The 16,879-nt window shown below is 60.5% G+C and overlaps 4 protein-coding genes across 5 annotated transcripts; all 4 read left to right on the top strand.

Moving 5' to 3' along the window:
- The first annotated feature begins 145 nt into the window (after positions 1–145).
- On the top strand, positions 146–5,426 carry KCNA7 (potassium voltage-gated channel subfamily A member 7). Its single transcript, XM_045440603.1, has 2 exons — positions 146–1,570; positions 2,527–5,426. The coding sequence occupies exons 1-2, from the start codon at positions 749–751 to the stop codon at positions 3,340–3,342; spliced, it is 1,638 nt and encodes a 545-aa protein (XP_045296559.1). The 5' UTR covers positions 146–748; the 3' UTR covers positions 3,343–5,426.
- A 2,056-nt stretch (positions 5,427–7,482) lies between these two features.
- Positions 7,483–10,454, top strand: NTF4 (neurotrophin 4). 2 transcript variants are annotated; one of them, XM_045440604.1, is made up of 3 exons: positions 7,483–7,723; positions 8,742–8,865; positions 9,511–10,454. In XM_045440604.1, the coding sequence occupies exon 3, from the start codon at positions 9,523–9,525 to the stop codon at positions 10,153–10,155; it is 633 nt and encodes a 210-aa protein (XP_045296560.1). In that variant the 5' UTR covers positions 7,483–7,723; positions 8,742–8,865; positions 9,511–9,522; the 3' UTR covers positions 10,156–10,454. The 2 variants fall into 2 exon arrangements, with proteins under 2 accessions (XP_045296560.1, XP_045296561.1); XM_045440605.1 differs by lacking the exon at positions 7,483–7,723 and adding an exon at positions 7,809–7,940.
- Positions 10,455–11,749: 1,295 nt separating this feature from the next.
- LOC123578068 lies at positions 11,750–15,067 on the top strand. Its single transcript, XM_045440608.1, has 5 exons — positions 11,750–12,255; positions 12,538–12,738; positions 12,855–13,016; positions 13,740–13,867; positions 14,376–15,067. The coding sequence occupies exons 1-5, from the start codon at positions 12,025–12,027 to the stop codon at positions 14,737–14,739; spliced, it is 1,086 nt and encodes a 361-aa protein (XP_045296564.1). The 5' UTR covers positions 11,750–12,024; the 3' UTR covers positions 14,740–15,067.
- LHB (luteinizing hormone subunit beta) lies at positions 15,052–16,848 on the top strand (the record flags this gene model as incomplete). Its single annotated transcript, XM_045441365.1, has 3 exons — positions 15,052–15,159; positions 16,059–16,229; positions 16,531–16,848. Coding segments are annotated over 3 exons (522 nt in total), but the record flags the coding sequence as incomplete, so codon positions are not given.
- Between the last annotated feature and the right edge of the window lie 31 nt (positions 16,849–16,879).

Below are 16,879 nucleotides of genomic sequence, written 5' to 3' on the forward strand. Positions count from 1 at the left end.
GGCCTCTGTTTCCACTATCCAGGGTTACAGCTCAGGCTTCCCTGGGTCTCGGGATGTCTGACCGAGAAGACAGGGGGAGACCTCGGCGAGGAAACCGGGTGTGGGGCGCACAGGCTCACGGTTTGCAGTTGCTGGAGCGTCTCCAGGACGGGGCAACCACCAGGCCAGTGGCAGAGCCGATCTACAGTTTTAGTCAGAAAGAGATTCAGAGAGAGGACTCCAGAGACTCGGAGTCCTCCAGAGGCCCTGAGACAGAAATTCGCCATAACTCCGAAACACAGGGAAACAGACCCAAAGCGGAGCCCCCCCCCCCCCCCGGAAACCCAGGGACAGAGAGACACAGAGCCCTAAGAGATCATGAGAAGAGACTCCGACGGAGGGGGGAGACAGATAGCAAGGGAGACAGCGATAGACAGACACACCCCTAAGATACAAGCGTCAAAGACGGAGATCCAGACAGACCAAGATACAGATTACTGACAGAGACCCCCAAGCACTGAGTCTTCAGAGATAACCGACCCACTGAGATACTCAGAGATACACCCCTCGACAGACACCCAAAATGAAGACATAGCCAGACGCAGAGATGTAGAACATAACAGAAAGAAAGACGTGGAAGTTTGTGACTCCAGCACAGGGGCTGGGCAAGTCATAAAAAGAGACGAGAGACACACACGGAAACCCGGAGAGACGAGGGATAGAGGTCCCGGGCGAGAGCGAAACACAGGGAACGGGGACCCGAAAGCGGATGCGCGCGGAGAAAGCAAGCTCAGCGCGGCGGCGGCTGGGGGGGAGGGCGGGCGCCCCGGCAGAGGGCGCGCGGCCGCCCTCTGCCCCTCCAGGGTCAGGCGCCCCCTCCCCCGCGCCCTGGCCGGACGGCCGGGCTATTTTTACGCGTGGACACCGGACACCAGCCTGGGGCGGCGGCGGCGGCGGCGGCGGCCGAGGCGGGGCCGGACCGGGTCGGGCGTCGGGGCCACACGTCCGTCCGCGGGTCGCCGGGGCTGCGCGCGCCATGGAGCCGCGGTGCCCGCCGCCGTGCGGCTGCTGCGAGCGGCTGGTGCTCAACGTGGCCGGGCTGCGCTTCGAGACGCGGGCGCGGACGCTGGGCCGCTTCCCGGACACGCTGCTAGGGGACCCGGCGCGCCGGGGCCGCTTCTACGACTGTGCGCGCCGCGAGTACTTCTTTGACCGGCACCGGCCCAGCTTCGACGCTGTGCTCTACTACTACCAGTCCGGCGGGCGGCTGCGGCGGCCGGCGCACGTGCCGCTCGACGTCTTCCTGGAGGAGGTGGCCTTTTACGGGCTGGGCGCGGCGGCGCTCGCGCGCCTGCGCGAGGACGAGGGCTGCCCCTTGCCGCCCGAGCGCCCCCTGCCCCGCCGCGCCTTCGCGCGCCAGCTCTGGCTGCTCTTCGAGTTCCCCGAGAGTTCGCAGGCCGCGCGCGTGCTCGCCGTCGTCTCCGTGCTCGTCATCCTCGTCTCCATCGTCGTCTTCTGCCTCGAGACGCTGCCCGACTTCCGCAACGACCGCGACAACCCGGGGCTCGCTGCGGTGGCGGCTGCCGGCCCGGTGAGGGGGCGTGTCCTGGGCGGAGAGGGGCGGGGCTTGGGAGGAGCTGAGCGGGGTCCACGGGGATCTGGCCAATTACAAGGCGGGGGTGAGGGGCACTGGGAGGCGGGGCCTCTCGGGAAGGTGGGGCCTGGCTATGGGCGGGCGGGGCATTGGGGGGGCTTGTTGGGGGAGTGGCCAATCACAGGTGGGGCAAGAGGCTTGAGAGGTGGGCCACCCAGGGACCGGGCCTGACCAGGGGAATTTACCTTTAAAAGCTGGGCTGGGGGTCGGGAAGGGATAGCTTAACGGAGGCAGGGCCTGAGAATATGAATAGGAGGACCTTCCTATCACTGGGTGGGGTTGAGGCAGGTGAGAAACGGGCTGGCGGAGGGCGGGAAGACAGGTACGTTAAGAAAGGAAGCAAGGGAGGAGAGACTGAAGAATCAGGGAGGGGTCCGTGCGGCTGGCAGTAAGCAAGAGAAGGATGGGCTGGAGGGAGCTGGAGACAGAAGAGTGAGGCCTGAAGGCTGAGGTGGGAGCAACCCAGCACAAATAAAGTCAGGCTGAGGGCCATGAGGGCAGGGTTTGGTGTCCAGAGAAGGCCTTTAACCATTAGAGTCTGGGCTGGGGGTAGGGAGGGCAGAGCACGAGGAAGTGGGACCAGGGTGGCGACACTCCCCATCTGGAAAATCAGTGCTGCGGTGGGACTTTGGGAAGGAAGAGACCGAGTCTCACTCAGGCACCATTCTAGGAGGCCCCGCCAGTGAAGGATCAGGGACCATACAGTCAGCCACGCAGGGATGATCCCCAGGGTTCTGGAAAGGAGTCTAGGACAGCTGGGGCACTGGAGGCCTGGGAGCAGTGACCGCTGACCAGTTTGCACAGAAGCAGTTGGACTTTTAAACCATAAATGTGGCCGTTCTAGTGTGTTCCAGTCTTGGTGTGATCCTCTCTGACCCCCTCCCTCCCTGCAGTTCCCTGCTCGGCTGAATGGCTCCAGCCCAGTGCCTGGAACCCTGTCTCGCATGCCCTTCGATGACCCGTTCTTTATGGTGGAGACGTTGTGCATCTGTTGGTTCTCCTTTGAGCTACTGGTGCGCCTGGCGACCTGCCCAAGCAAGGCGGCCTTTTTCAAGAACGTGATGAACCTCATCGATTTTGTGGCCATCCTCCCCTACTTTGTGGCGCTAGGCACCGAGCTAGCCAGGCAACGGGGCGTGGGCCAGCCGGCCATGTCACTGGCCATACTACGAGTTATCCGACTGGTACGCGTCTTCCGAATCTTCAAGCTGTCCCGGCACTCAAAGGGCCTGCAGATCTTGGGCCAGACGCTACGGGCCTCCATGCGTGAGCTGGGTCTCCTCATCTTCTTCCTCTTCATCGGTGTGGTTCTCTTCTCCAGCGCGGTCTACTTTGCGGAGGCCGACCGGGAAGATTCCCATTTCACCAGCATCCCTGAGTCCTTTTGGTGGGCGGTGGTCACCATGACCACAGTCGGCTATGGAGACATGGCACCCGTCACCGTGGGTGGCAAGATAGTAGGCTCTCTCTGCGCCATCGCTGGTGTGCTGACCATTTCCCTGCCTGTGCCGGTCATTGTCTCCAACTTCAGCTACTTTTACCACCGGGAGACAGAGGGCGAAGAGGCGGGCATGTACAGCCATGTGGACACGCAGCCCTGTGGCCCACTGGAGGGCAAGGTCAATGGGGGGTTGGTGGACGGAGAGATGCCTGAGCTCCCACCTCCACTCTGGGCCCCCCCTGGGAAACACATGGTCACCGAAGTGTGAGGGACTGTGGAGGTCAGCAGGACCTCACGTTTCCTTGCAGGGAGGGAGGGAGGGGGAGCAGGGAAGGTTAGGGGGAGGGGGTTGGGTAGAGGAAGAAGTAGGTTAAGTGGTAACGAGTTGGGGAACACTGAGTCCTGTTGGGTCTTGAGTTGCGGTTTGGCAGCTCCTATGGGTACTTCCTTAAGTGACCGTGAATGGCAATGAGTTATACTGAGTTGATGGAGAGACTCCATTGGTTTAAATTGCTTTGGGTTGTGCAAGACTTACGGAGCCTTTTGTGGTAAGTGTTGACATAGATTTGATCCCATGGTTGTGTTTTTTAGGTCCTCACTGGGTTGGGCTGTGTTGTTGAGTCTAGGTGAATCTTGTCCAACTGCATTGTGCAGGATTCTGTGGTTTTATGAGTCCCCTGGGGCCATTTTGGGTCAAGTGAGGTGGTCATCCACGGCATCATTGGGACTGACTGCATGTTCATGCATGGTGTTGTGGAGTTGAGTTGAGACACGTTGGAAGTTGTGTGGCTTTGTGACTCTTGTAGGGCTATGTCATTTTAGATTCTGTGAACTTGTGAGTCATGTAGAAATCCAAAGAGTCAAGTGGTCGCATGTGAGCTTTCCAGGTCACGTTAAGTTAAGTTGGGTTGGAATGTATGACTGTGGGAATCTTTCAGGGTTCTGTTGGGTTGAATTGTGTAAAGTTACATAGCTGGAAGTTTAGGGGGCTACACTGAGATGAACCGTATTGAATTGTATAACCACGTGAGTCTTGTAGGGCCGTGCTGAGTTGAGTTACACCAAGTTGTGTCATTGTGAGTCCTGTAGGAATGTTAGGTTGAGTTGGACTGTGTGTATGGGCTCCACAGGGCCATGTTGGTTTGTTCTGCATTTACTGGTAGCACCAGGACCCAAGAATACGAGCACTTGGTGGGGGGGGGGGAATCATGTATCAGGGAGCAAGTGTGGGGTTATGGAGTCTGAGAGACAACTGAACTGACATGCCTGGTGTCACTTACCATAAGGGGCAGGGCTGGGTTCTGGATCCATGGATTCAGTTGTTCACGCAGAGGGCCTCTGGGGGAGCTAGGGAGATGCAGATGCTCCTTCCATTTACCCTACACCTGCATCGTTTTGCCATTCAAACCCTCTCGATCTGTCCTCTCCTATAGCTTTGCTTCCAAACACGGAGATCAGAGCCACAAGGGGAGAGAAAAGGGGACAAACTGTATGTACTGTGTATAGACATGTTAGGGGGACAGAAACACAAATGAGGGGACAGAGACCTGGGAGGTAATGGAGACTCAGAGAAAGAAAGAGATAGAAACCCAGAGAAGAGGGAACAAAGACCCGAAGAGAGAGGAAGAGAGATTTAGGGAGAAGGAGACAAAGACCCAGAGAGAGGGAACGACAGAGACTCAGAGGAAGGGGGGGGGGCAGAAAATCCAAAGGGAGAGGGAGACAGAGATCAAGAGTGGGAGACAGAGATGGGTGGGGGGGGAGTGTCAGGCACCCAGAGAGGGACAGACATCAGACTTAGAAACAGACCGGAGTGCCCCCAAGAGAAAGGTAACCAAGAAAGAAAAAGGCAGAAAAAGTCAGCGCCTCTGAACCCAAGAGATACACACAGTCTGTCTTCCACAGAATCACAAAGATCTCAAATCAGGGCGCACCACCCCATCCTCCCACAGCTGAGGAAGGCTGTCAGACAAACTGACACTATTTTCCAGGGGAGAAACCAGAGTCTTAGATCACGGGGGTGGCTTCCCAAGGTCTCGTGGCACATCCCCAGGGTCCAGGACTGGGGGCAGGCTGCCTGACCCCACGGCCGCACCAGCCTGCTGGAAGGCACGGGTCCTCCTTGGATCCTACAGCCTCGTTTCTCACAAAGTAACTGAGGCTCAGAGGGGAAGGTGTTACCCTAGGTCACGAAGCCAAACATTTTCAGAGGACTTTCGGTACTCAAAGGGCATTTGGAGGAGGAGGACGCAGGATGCTTCAATCGCTAACACATATAGGGCTTCCTATGTGCCAAGCATCATTCAAAGTACTTTACTTGTATTAATTTATTAAAACCAGTGGTTTACAGAATGTTGTTGTTGTTATTTTTAGCTATTGCCACCCCCCCCCCACTTGCAACTTACCTAGATTCAATGTGAGGCGTCCGAGGGGATCTGGTCTGAGGGACACACACCTCTATGGGGTCCCTCTTGGCAACTCAGAATGCAGCTAAGAAATTCAGCGTGGGTCGGGGGGAGGGCCACCTGGGTGGCTCAGTCTATTGAGCATCCAACTCTTGATTTCAGCTCAGGTCGTGATCCCAGGGTTGTGGGATCGAGCCCCACACTCAGTGTGGAGCCTGCTTAAGATGCTCTCACTCTCTTTTCCTCCCTCTGCCCCCCCCCTCCCCTGCACCTGTCGCTCTCTGAGAGAGAGAGAAAAAAAAATCGGTTTGGAACCCCCCGATTTAACCCAACCACCTTTTTATACAGAGCGATGGAAGAAAGTACAGATTATTGTGGGCAGGGTTTGATAAAGATAGAAAATAATAGAATGTTTAGGTAGTCACTTCTCTCTGAGATGGAGAGAAAGACACGTTTGGAGACAGAACTGGAGAACAGACCTCCTCACAGTGACAGACGCAAGGCGGAGTCCAGGACCCAGGACAGAGACCCAAAGAGGAGAAAGCCCAGGCAGAGAGGAGCCAAGACTTGGAGAGAGGACATCCAGGGGAAGGAGGGAGAGCAGGTGGAAGGAGGGCAGTGACCTGGGAGGGGGTCAGAGGCCGGTGTGTGTGTGTGTGTGTGTGTGTGTGTGTGTGTGTGTGTGTCGGGGGTGGGGGGTGGGGGAAGGGATCCACAGAAGCTGGAAGGCAACCACAGAGGAAGGGCCAGATATCCAGAGGGAGGGGCACAGAGAGTGTTTTACTTTTCTTTGAAAACTCACCTGTATTACTCCATCAGAGGCTGGAAGTTACTTAGAGTCTCTCTGGTAGGGGGTGGGATGTGTTGGGTGCTTAAGGAAGAGGTGGAGAAGCCAGGAGAGGTCATGGAGGTGACCGGAGGGGACACTCGAAGACTGGGAAGTGCCCCTCCCCCCCCCCCCCCCCCCAATAAACAACTGTAGGCGCCTTCTATGTTGCCTTGGCTAGGCTGGGGAAAAGGAGGGAACACCCTAATCCGGGGACACCCTTCCTGCCACCTTGCCATGTTATATTTAGGCCGAGGGAGGGGTATGGGATGACCCCCCCCCCCCAGATGGGCATCAGCTTTCCTCCTGAAATAGCTCCCGGGGAGGGGTGAAGGGCTCTGCCGGTCCCAGGACTCCGTCTGACCTCAGTCTGTCTTAGGGTCTCTCTCTTTTCAACGGGTCTCCGTCCCCCTTCTGGGATTCTGTCCCCTTCTCTCTCTGGGTCTTCTCTCTCTGGGTTTCTGTCCCCCCTTTCTCTCTGTTTATGTGCCCTTCCCATGTCTCCCTTTGTCCCTCACTATTCATTTTCTTTCTCTGGGCGGAGGTCATCGTGTTCCCAAGTCATACCCTTGGCTGTCTCTGTGCCCTAGAATACCTTGAATTTCTCTTATCTGAGCTCAGGACAGACCCTCTCCCCAGTCCCCACCCAGGAAATTCCAGCAGACAGGACTCTGTGGGAGAGCTCCCCCATATCCACTGTCTCCCTGGGCCTCGGGCCTTATCGCTGCCCAAGTCCAGCTGGTTAATGTCTAGCCTGGAGCTCCTGGGAAAGTGGGGATGAGCGCAGAGGGGGGGAATCTGCCCAGGGATTGACACTTAATTGGCAGCACAAGGCAAGGGAATCTCAGGCCCAGACTCCCGGCTCTAAGGAAGGAGGGAGCTGCTGGTCAGGAGCCTTGGGTCTGCGGCGGGAGGGGGCTGGGGGTGAGGACTCCGGGGTCTGAGGGAGGACCGCCTTGGGCGTCCGGACTCCTGGGCCTGAGGGAGGAGGGGCTGGGGACCTGAATCCCGGGTCTGACGGAGAGGGGGCTGGGGGTCAGGGCTCCTGGCTCCGCGGGAGGAGGGGGCTGGGGGCCGGGACTCCTGGGTCTGAGGGAGGAGGGGGCTGGGGTGGGGGGGTGGTCCCGGCTGCCGGGCTGAGGGAGAAGGGGGCTGGCGCCTGGCCTCCCGGGGCTGAGGCGGGCCAAGAGCTGAGCGAGCCAGGCCGGGCTCCCGAGGTCTCGGCACGCGTGTGGAAGGCGGGATCCCCCGGCCCCTCCTCCGCCGTCGGGCGCCGCCCCGCCCCCGCCCCCGCCCGGGCCCTCCGGAGCGTGTGCAGCGAGGAGCCGGCGGGCGAGCGGGCGTCCCCGCAGCCAGCGAGCGGGAGGAGGAGCCGCGCCGCGCCAGGGGCAGCCGAGGAGCCGAAGAGGGCGCCCCAGGTGAGAGCCTCGGCGCCTCCTCCCCCGGGATTCCGGCGTCCGGGTCGCCCTGCCCCCGGGTAGGGAGGGACGGGGGCGGGGCCTGCGGGGGCGGGGCTTGGCGGAGGAAACTGAGGCAGGAGGGAAGTGCTCCAGCCATGCAGCCGCTCGCCCCCGTCAGGGTCTCGGGAGACCAGACCCCCCGGCCTAAATCTTCTTTGGGAGGAGGGGCCTGGGAGTACGTATTCGGGGGTCCCTGGGGAGGAGGGTCCTAAACTCCAGAACTCCCGGGTCCGAGGGAGGAGGGCGCTTGGGGGGGTGGGGGGGGGGGTCTGGACTCCTTGGTCCGAGGGAGGAGGGCGCGGGGCTCCCGGACCCCTGCATGTGAGAGAGGGAGCTGGGGATCTGGACTCGTGAAAAAGGGGAGGCAGCTGGGAACCAGAGCTCTAGGGTCTGATCAGGGGAGGTGGGAGCTGGGAGCTAGGACTTTCTGGTCTGAGGGAGGAGGTAGCTGGGGATCTACACTCCGGGTCCAGGTTGGATCAGCGTGGTTGGGTCCCTTCACACCCCTTTTTCCATTTCCCCATCTCCGAGCCAAAGCAGGCAGCCACTCCAGGTATGTGCAATAGAAGTGTCGGACGGGCCCTGGCCTGTCCTGTGAGGATAGAACATTCCAGGAAGCAGCCTCAGGGACCCAGGGCTTCTTGAGCGTGGGCCCTCAGGGACCCGGGGGTCCAGACGAGCACCGCCCCCGCCCTGTCTGGGAGATGAATGGGCCGTGGAGGATGTAATCTTTTCCAGCCTCCTCTACCCCTCCCACCCCTCCCCCACCGCCCTCCTCGCCCCTCCCCACACCTCCCCCATCTGCTTCCCATCCCAGCCAGGAGCCATCACCTGGTCAGGGAAGGGGCCCCAGGGAAGGGGGCGCGGCCTTGACTCCTGGGTACCCTACACTTTAAGAGGAACACAGAGAAGGGGAGTGTTCGCGTCCCCTCCCCCCACTTGCCCATATAACTTGCCTGTTCCCTTCTTCCCCTAGGTGGCTGCCCCTACCCTCTCCTGAGATGTCAGGAAGGAGGGGACCACCTGTGTCCCCCACCGGGGCCCCCCAGAGCCTGGGGGCCCCCAGCCCTGGAGCCTGGAGGTGGAGGAGGTGCTGACAGGTCTGGTAACCACCTGCTGCTTCCCAGTCCCCTCCACACCACTCTTTCCCAGAACCAGAGACTTCCAGAATATTGCAGAAAAACTGAAGCATCCCTGCCCTCACCGCTATCTCCCAGCCCCTGGCCGATTTCTGGGACAGGGAAACTGAGGCCCCGCATAGCAGAGGAAATGTCTCGCCTTCTCAGTGGCAGTTTTGAGCTGAACTTGGGTCTTGCTAGGATTCCAGAACATGGCCTGTCTCAGCATTTTGAGACCTCCAACCTCCTCTAGGCTGCGGGACTTAGGGTTCTCCGGGGGTGTAGAGGTAGGAGGCAGAATGGAGTTGTTCCGATGGGGCCCAAGTCCTACCTCTGGTATTTGCTGGCTGTGTGGCCTGGTATAAGTCACTCACTTCTCAGCCTGTGTTTCTCCGTTCGTTGATTTGTTGGCTATTATTAGCAATAGTCGTAGAACAATTATGATTAATCTAGAAGCTGGGCAGTATCTAAGTCCTAGAGTATAAGGTCCCCCTCCTAAGGTTCTAGAACAAGGGCCTCCCCCTGGTTCTGGCATCCAGGTCCGCCTGGAGCTCCCAACTGCTGTCCCCCGTCCCCTACTCAGTTTTTACCCTCATCTCTAATGCCGGCTCTCCCCTCCGTCCTCAGGTGCTCAGCGAGATGCTCCTCAGCCCCTCCTGCTCCCTCCCCATCCTCCTCCTTTTCCTCCTCCCCAGCGTTCCAATGGAGCCCCACCCCCCACCCTTACCACTGCCCCCCTTTCTAGCCCCTGAGTGGGACCTCCTGTCCCCCCGAGTAGTCCTGTCCAGGGGCACCCCCGCCGGGCCCCCTCTGCTCTTCCTGCTGGAGGCCGGGGCTTTCGGGGAGCCAGCAGGCCGCCCTGCCAACCGCAGCCGGCGCGGGGCGAGCGAGACAGCACCCGCAAGTCGCCGGGGAGAGCTGGCTGTGTGCGATGCGGTCAGCGGCTGGGTGACCGACCGCCGGACGGCCGTGGACCTGCGTGGGCGTGAGGTGGAGGTGCTGGGCGAGGTTCCCGCGGCTGGTGGCAGTCCCCTCCGCCAGTACTTCTTCGAGACCCGCTGCAAGGCTGACAGCACCGAGGAAGGTGGCCCCGGTGGGGGAGGAGGGGGCTGCCGGGGTGTGGACCGGAGGCACTGGGTATCTGAGTGCAAAGCCAAGCAGTCCTACGTGCGGGCACTGACCGCTGACGCCCAGGGCCGCGTAGGCTGGCGATGGATTCGAATTGACACTGCCTGCGTCTGCACGCTCCTCAGCCGGACTGGTCGGGCCTGAGGCCCATGCCCAGGAACTGGGCAGGCAGAGGAAGAAGACGGCTGGACCCCGAGGGACCTCAGGGGTGGCCTGACCGCCCCGGGCCTCAGTTTGGGAACTTGTGAAATGGTCACACAATCACAGCTTTCTGACTCTGAGAGCTCAACCCATGCCAGACAGGTGGTGGAACCAAATGGGGTTTTGAAGGATGAGTAGGAGTTCTCCTGGATGAACTTGAGGGTAATGATGATGATAATAATAGCCCAATTTTGCCGAGTGTCTACTGTTTGTCAGCGCTAATACACAATTTGTCAGATCAACTCTAGTGGATTCGACCCTCAGAGGCCCTTGGCTTCCCAGTTGCTAACCAGTTGATCTCAGAAGACATCTTGCTCACCCTGGAGAGAGTGACGAGGAAGTGATCTGTCAAGAAGTGGGTGGGGGAGCATAAAAACTGGAACACATAGGCAAGTAGCTGGGAGGTCGGGTTTGAATGAGAAATCTTACTTGGTCACATGGGGCAAGTGTTGGCTTCGAACGTTCTCTTTTGAGGTAGTGAGCCACCCGTCACAGAAGGAGCAAAAGCAAGGTTGACTGACCGGAGGTCAGGAGACTAGAGAATTTGGCCCTACTGGGGAGCTGGGGTCAGGTTTCTACTCCCTTTTCTGTCCCAACTTGTACCCATATTGGGAAAGAAATAGACCTTAGAAGTGTCCTGCTTGAGTGTGGCATGAGGTTCTGACCAATTGACCGGACTCCTGGCTGGAATCAGGGGTCATGTGGACAGTGAGTGAATGGGCCAGGAAAATCCAAAAGGAGAAGTGGCCCCAGAGGCCTGAATGAGGGGGTCAGTGGGACCCTGTGCCAGGCTGCAGAAGGTAGCCTCACTTTTCCCCATCTGAAGGATGGGTCAGTGGGGTTGAAATGATGGGAGCCGAGGAGGCAGAGGCCTTGACGAAATGGCTTGTAAAGTGAGGAAGTACCAAGGGAAGTCAGGGGTAACCCTTCATATATCACCAGTCCATATCTTAAGACTTAACACACACACACACACACACACACACTCTTTTAGAACCAATTTTCCCATCCCCCACCAACCCAGACTGGGCCCCTGGGAAGGGTAGGGGTGGCAGGGCCAGGCGGGGACTGGCTGCCTCTGTTTCTACATCTCCGTGTTTCTAGATCTGTGGTTCCCCACCCTCTTTTTTTTTTTTTTTTTTTGCCACCTCTCTCTTCCTGTCTCTTGTCTCTGGGTCAGTAGCTCTCTACCTCTGTTTCTCATTCAGTGCCTCTCACCCATTCTTGAGTGCATTTTTCTTTCTCCTCAAAGCTCTCTCCACATCGCCTCCCTTCCCTCTTTTGCTAAGTATTTCCCTGTGTATTTGCCTGTGGGTCTCTCCTTCTTCACCCACCCCCATATCCAGGTGGAAGTTTTCAACCAAATCAAAGGCAGGCAGGACGCACGAAGCCAAAGCCCAGGCTGAGTCCTTCAGCAGACGCGGGGAGGGAGGGAGAGCCCTGGGGAAGTCTGGAAATCGTTACCCCTGAGGTAGGCAGGCCTGGCAGAGGGAGGAGGGGGCTGAGTGAGCTGGGACCCTGTAGGAAAGGGGGGGGGGTGTTTCTCCTGGGTTCCCTGAGGCAGTGGGTGGCCTCTGTCTCCTCCAACCTGGGGTCTCTGTGTCTCTAAGATTCCCTAAAACTCTGATCTATTTCCCCTTCCCTTCCGCCCCCTTTTCTGGCCATCCTTCTCTCTCTGGGACTCTTCTCCTCCACTTCTCTTGCGTTTCTGTGCCCCCTCTCTCCAAGTCCCTGTCACTTGTTGCCTGGGTCTCTTTCTCATTCTATCCAACCATCCACACACCTGCAGGCCCTCCATTGGCTGGGTTCAGGATGGGCGGGTCCTGTCACCTGGGGCAACAGGACAACAAGCCTGCTCCTGCTGGGCTACCCCACAGGGGTGGGACCATGGCTGGTCCGACCCTGGCTGTGCGCTATGGTCTGCCAAGGTCCCCAATCTCTGGGACCGAGGTGCCTGGATCCTGGCCCAACTGGCATCTCACCAGCAGTGGTGTCGCCCACCACATTATCCCATCTGTCCCCTTTCCTCCGCCCACTGTGCAGGTAAGAGGACCCTAGGTTCCTGGCCAGGAGGAGACTGGGAGCCCAGACTCCTGTGTCTGAAAGAGAGGCCTGGGGATCCAGACACCTGCTGAGAGAAAAGCGGATAGGGCGCTCGGGTTCCTCTCTGACTGAAGGAGGAGGGAGGGTCCCAGAGTCCTGGGTCTGAGAGAGGAGGGGCCAGCGAACGTGGACGCCTGGGAGGAAAGGGCTGTGGACTGCCGGGGAGAGATCAGGGCTCGCGGGCCAGACTTGAATCCTTTTAGCCGACGTCCTTGTCCCCAGTCCACGGTCGCGGAGCCCCTGCCCCCGGCCGCAAAGCAGGATTTACACATCTGGGATTTTGACGAGGTCATCAGCAGATGGGAGACCACCTATGGCTCGGCTTCCGTGCCCAAGACCCACGGCGGGCCCTACGCACAGCCCAGGGCCCCAGAGCCTTCGGACCCCACGCGGACTGTGGGCATCAAGGATTTAGGAGAAGAGGTGAGGTGCTGGGATGCAGAGGTCCGCGGGGGGGCGAGGGGGAGGAGGTCAGGGGTGGGGAACGCGCTGGAGCACGAGGCACCCTCACGTTGGGTCCCCGCGTCGCCTTCCCGCAGCTCAGACGCCGCGGCTGGCGCCTCCCGCTGGTCACAGAGCACCAGCGCAGTGAGACGAGGGCTCAGTACACCGGCCGGCCGGGCCCGGACCGGAGCCCCACCTTCTACGTCGGGCCCCAGCCCCTGGAGCTTGCGGACCACCACCGCGGAGGCCCTTCCCAGGTAGCGGAGAAGAGCCGCTGCCACCTTGGGGCAGAGCCTGTAGCGCCTGAGGAGGGGCCGGAGGGGCTTTGAAGCTTGGGACCAGACTAGGAGAGCCTGGGGCGGGGAATTCTGAGTCTGGGGTCGGGGTTAAATGGTCTGGAATGGGATCAGGTTACAGAGCCTGGGGGTGGAGCTTGGACGTCTTGAGGTGGGGCCAGAAGGAGGAGGGGACTGAGACCGAAATCCCAGCTCTGAAGCCGGGGCCGCGACCAGTAAATCCCGGGGCGGGGCAGGGAGGGGTTTCTGAGGCGGGGGTCGGAGCGAGGTAGCGGAAGGTGCGTGGGGCGGGCCTTGAATATTCTGAGACCAGATCGGGTCGGGAGGCGGCGCTAGGCTTCCTTAGAGAGAGGATGAAGCGAAGAGGTACGTTTGTCCTACCTGCGACTGAATTCCAGGGGCGGGACGTGGAAGCTGAGTCTGGGGGCGGAGCTGGGAAAGTTTTGGGGGGCGGTGGGGTGGGGGGCTGGGCCTTGTGTTCGACGACCCGCAAGTGTTTGGATTTTGGAGTAACCCTCATAAGGGCTCTGATTTGGGGGAGCGAAGATAAAGTGTTCTGGCTTGCGACTGGTCAGGAAGGATTCGGATCCATCCAAGGAAGAGGGATCCTGAGCCTGGGACCCCGGGCTTGGGATGGGTATGAAACCTTGCTTCATCCCTCCTCCCCCCCCCGATCCTCCGCAGGCTTTAATCCCTTGGACAAAGAACCCCGAGCTGTCCGGCCAGCCTTTCACGGCATCTGACCAGGGCGTCCTGGGCCGCCATCAGCTCTATCTGACCACCTCGGCCAAGGACTTCCGGGCCTATCCGAAGTGAGTCTGGGTCCTCTCTCGGCACCGCCGCCAGCACACCTAACCCCGGTGTCGGCTCCCCCTGTCCGACTCAGTATCCTCAGTCTTCAGCTCCAGCACGCTCGAGAACCAGAGGTTCAGACCCCAGCCCCTACCTCTTTCAGCGCCCAGGTATTCCTAGTGTCAGCTCTCAGGAATAGGAGACCTGCGGCTCGTCCTAGAAGCGGTTCTGGACCGGGGGCGGGGCTCCAAGGGTCTCGGGCGGGACCTGCTTTGGTTCCCAGATACTTTTTCCCAAGGATTCGAAAATTCTAGATTCCCGGCCCTTAAGGACCTCGAGGGCCCAGGAATCGAGGCTAGGCATCCCCAACTCCCATCCTTCACAAGGGGTCCCCGAGTCCTACAAGTGTGTCCTCGCCTCGGAACGCAGAGTTCGCGTCTACAAGCTCCTCAGGAGCCGAGGTCTGAACCTCAGCCTTGTCCCCAGGATCCAACGGTGCCTTCCCTCTCCTGCCTTCCCCACCAACAGGAAGGAGTTGTCTGGATATCCCCGCGAGGACTCGCTGACCTGCTGGAGCTTTCAGAAGACGCCTCAGGTCTTGGGACGGGACCCACAGCGGCCGCCCCGTCCGCGCTCCTCTCGGCCGCCAGGGATCCGCGTGCCCCACGTCCGCCCGGCGACGCTAGCCGTGCCGCACCGTGGGGCGTTGTCTCTGGCTCAGGAGTCCTACAGACCCCCGCTGCACCCGCTCCTCCGGCTCGATCGTTTCTGCCCTCTGGAGCTGCCCTGGGGCGGCCCCCACTGGAAGCCGGTGTCGGGCATCTACAGTGTGCCACAAGCCTACCGCACTGAGAACTCCAGCTACGGCAGCATGAAGCGGACCCCGATCTGAGCCGGCAGCGCCGGCCCCGCCCAGAACACGCCCCGGGGGCGGAGCCGAGTCTGGAAGACCCCGGCTGGGGGGCACACTGGGCGGGGCTATGGTCGGGAAGCCCGCCCGTCACGTGGGAGGGAGACGGAGGCCAGGACCCGCCCACTAGGCGTGAGCCGGACGAATCCCACCGGAGACTGACTAGGGTGACCGGGTCGGGGATGAGGATGGATGCTGAGCCTGGAAAATATACTTTGGGGCTGTGGGCTCGAGGGCGGGACACGCCCTCTACGACAGAGCGGGCGAGTTTACCTTAGTCAACGACAGAGTTAAAATAGCCTTAACCGTGCTCATTGCTGGGTTCGGCTCTGGGGGCCCGAATGTGCGGGAGATGGGGCTCCCGCTCTACCCCTCGTGGAGGGAAGGCACGTCTGCGTACAGGTGGGACTCCGCCCCTGAGCACAGAATCCAGTATTGAAGCCACGCCCCCTCTGGGGTTAGGCTGTGGCACAGGAATGGCTTTCAGTGTGTGGCAGATGGAGTGGGGTTGAGGTCTGAGCCGATCACCATTCGAGGGTCCTTGGAGGGACAGCTCCAGCCTTCCCCTGGCTCCCACTCTGAGGGGCGGAGGCGGGGCTACGCCATCGGGGGCAAGGCCAGGGTCTCCCCATAGCCTATTTCCTATGACCCCAACAGGACTTCGCTGGCACCTGACATAGCATCTGACGACTGAGTCAGTGAAGTCAGCTTCACCTTGGGCGCACCGAGAAGCAGGAGCCACTCGGGGCGTGGGGGCAGGGGCCACTCCACTGAGCCACTCCCGCACACTTCCCTGACCTTTTCCGTTTCTCGCCCCCGGAAGGATTAGTGTCCAGGTTACCCCATCATGCCGCCACCCCCAGTGGCCTTGCCGCCCCCACAGCCTGCAAGTATAAGACCAGGTAAACATCATAGGGGAGGCACCCAGAATGGAGATGCTCCAGGTAAGGCTGTGGGGTCCCCGAGGCCCTTTGCAACTCCATCCAGGTCACAGCTGGCACAGAGGGAGAGTCCTGTGACTTGATGGAGGAGGCTTCTTTCTGGAAGGGTGTGGACAGCCAGCAGGCTTCCTGCCAGGAGGAAGCAGGTGGAACAGGGCCTGAGGGTGGGAATCTGCGGGGTTGGGACGATCTGGGGGTCCTGAGTATTGGGGCAGGGGATCCAAGTGGGATGAATGGGCCCTGAATGGATGACATCAGGCAGGGGAGCTGGGCCCCTGAACGGGTTCGTGTGAGGGATGGGAGGGTAAGGGCCCAGGGTATTGGTGTCTGGCAGGCCCTGAGACGCTGGCCTTGTCCCAGGGGCTGCTGCTGCTGTGGCTGCTGCTGAATGTGGGTGGGGTGTGGACATCCAGGGGGCCACTGCGGCCGCTGTGCCGGCCCATCAACGCCACCCTGGCTGCTGAGAACGAGGCCTGCCCCGTCTGTGTCACCTTCACCACCACCATCTGTGCCGGCTACTGCCCCAGCATGGTGAGCTGCGGGGCTGGGGATGGACGGGCGGGGGCCTGGAATGGGTGCTGCCACCTCGGCTCCAGAGTGGATCACTGAGAACCAGGACCACAGAAAATGGGAAATGGCAGCCTGGACAGAAGGGTGGCCTGCCCCCACCTCCCGCAGGGGCTGGACACATGGGAGGGAGGAAGAGCGCAGAGGGTCGGCTGCAATGCCGGACCTGTGGGGGGCTGGAGCAGGGGGGGGGGGCACAGCGGGGCAGAGCTGGGGGGGGGGGGAGGGCCTGACCACGCCCCCCTCACCCCGCCCTGGCGTCCAGATGCGAGTGCTGCCAGCGGCCCTGCCCCCTGTGCCCCAGCCCGTGTGCACCTACCGTGAACTGCGCTTTGCCTCTGTCCGGCTCCCTGGATGCCCACCTGGTGTGGACCCCGTGGTCTCCTTCCCCGTGGCCCTCAGCTGTCGCTGCGGGCCCTGCCGCCTCAGCAACTCCGACTGTGGGGGTCCCAGGGCCCAACCCTTGGCCTGTGACCGCCCCCCACTCCCGGGCCTCCTGTTCCTCTAAGGACCCCTCACCCCAGTGCCTGGAGCCAGCAGCCGCTCTTTTCTACCCCTCCCAATAAAAGCTTCTCACACTGCAGTCCGGTTGTCTTTTGTCAGGCTTAGGGTAT

This window comes from Leopardus geoffroyi, chromosome E2 (assembly GCF_018350155.1).
Source record: "Leopardus geoffroyi isolate Oge1 chromosome E2, O.geoffroyi_Oge1_pat1.0, whole genome shotgun sequence".
NCBI lineage: Eukaryota > Metazoa > Chordata > Mammalia > Carnivora > Felidae > Leopardus > Leopardus geoffroyi.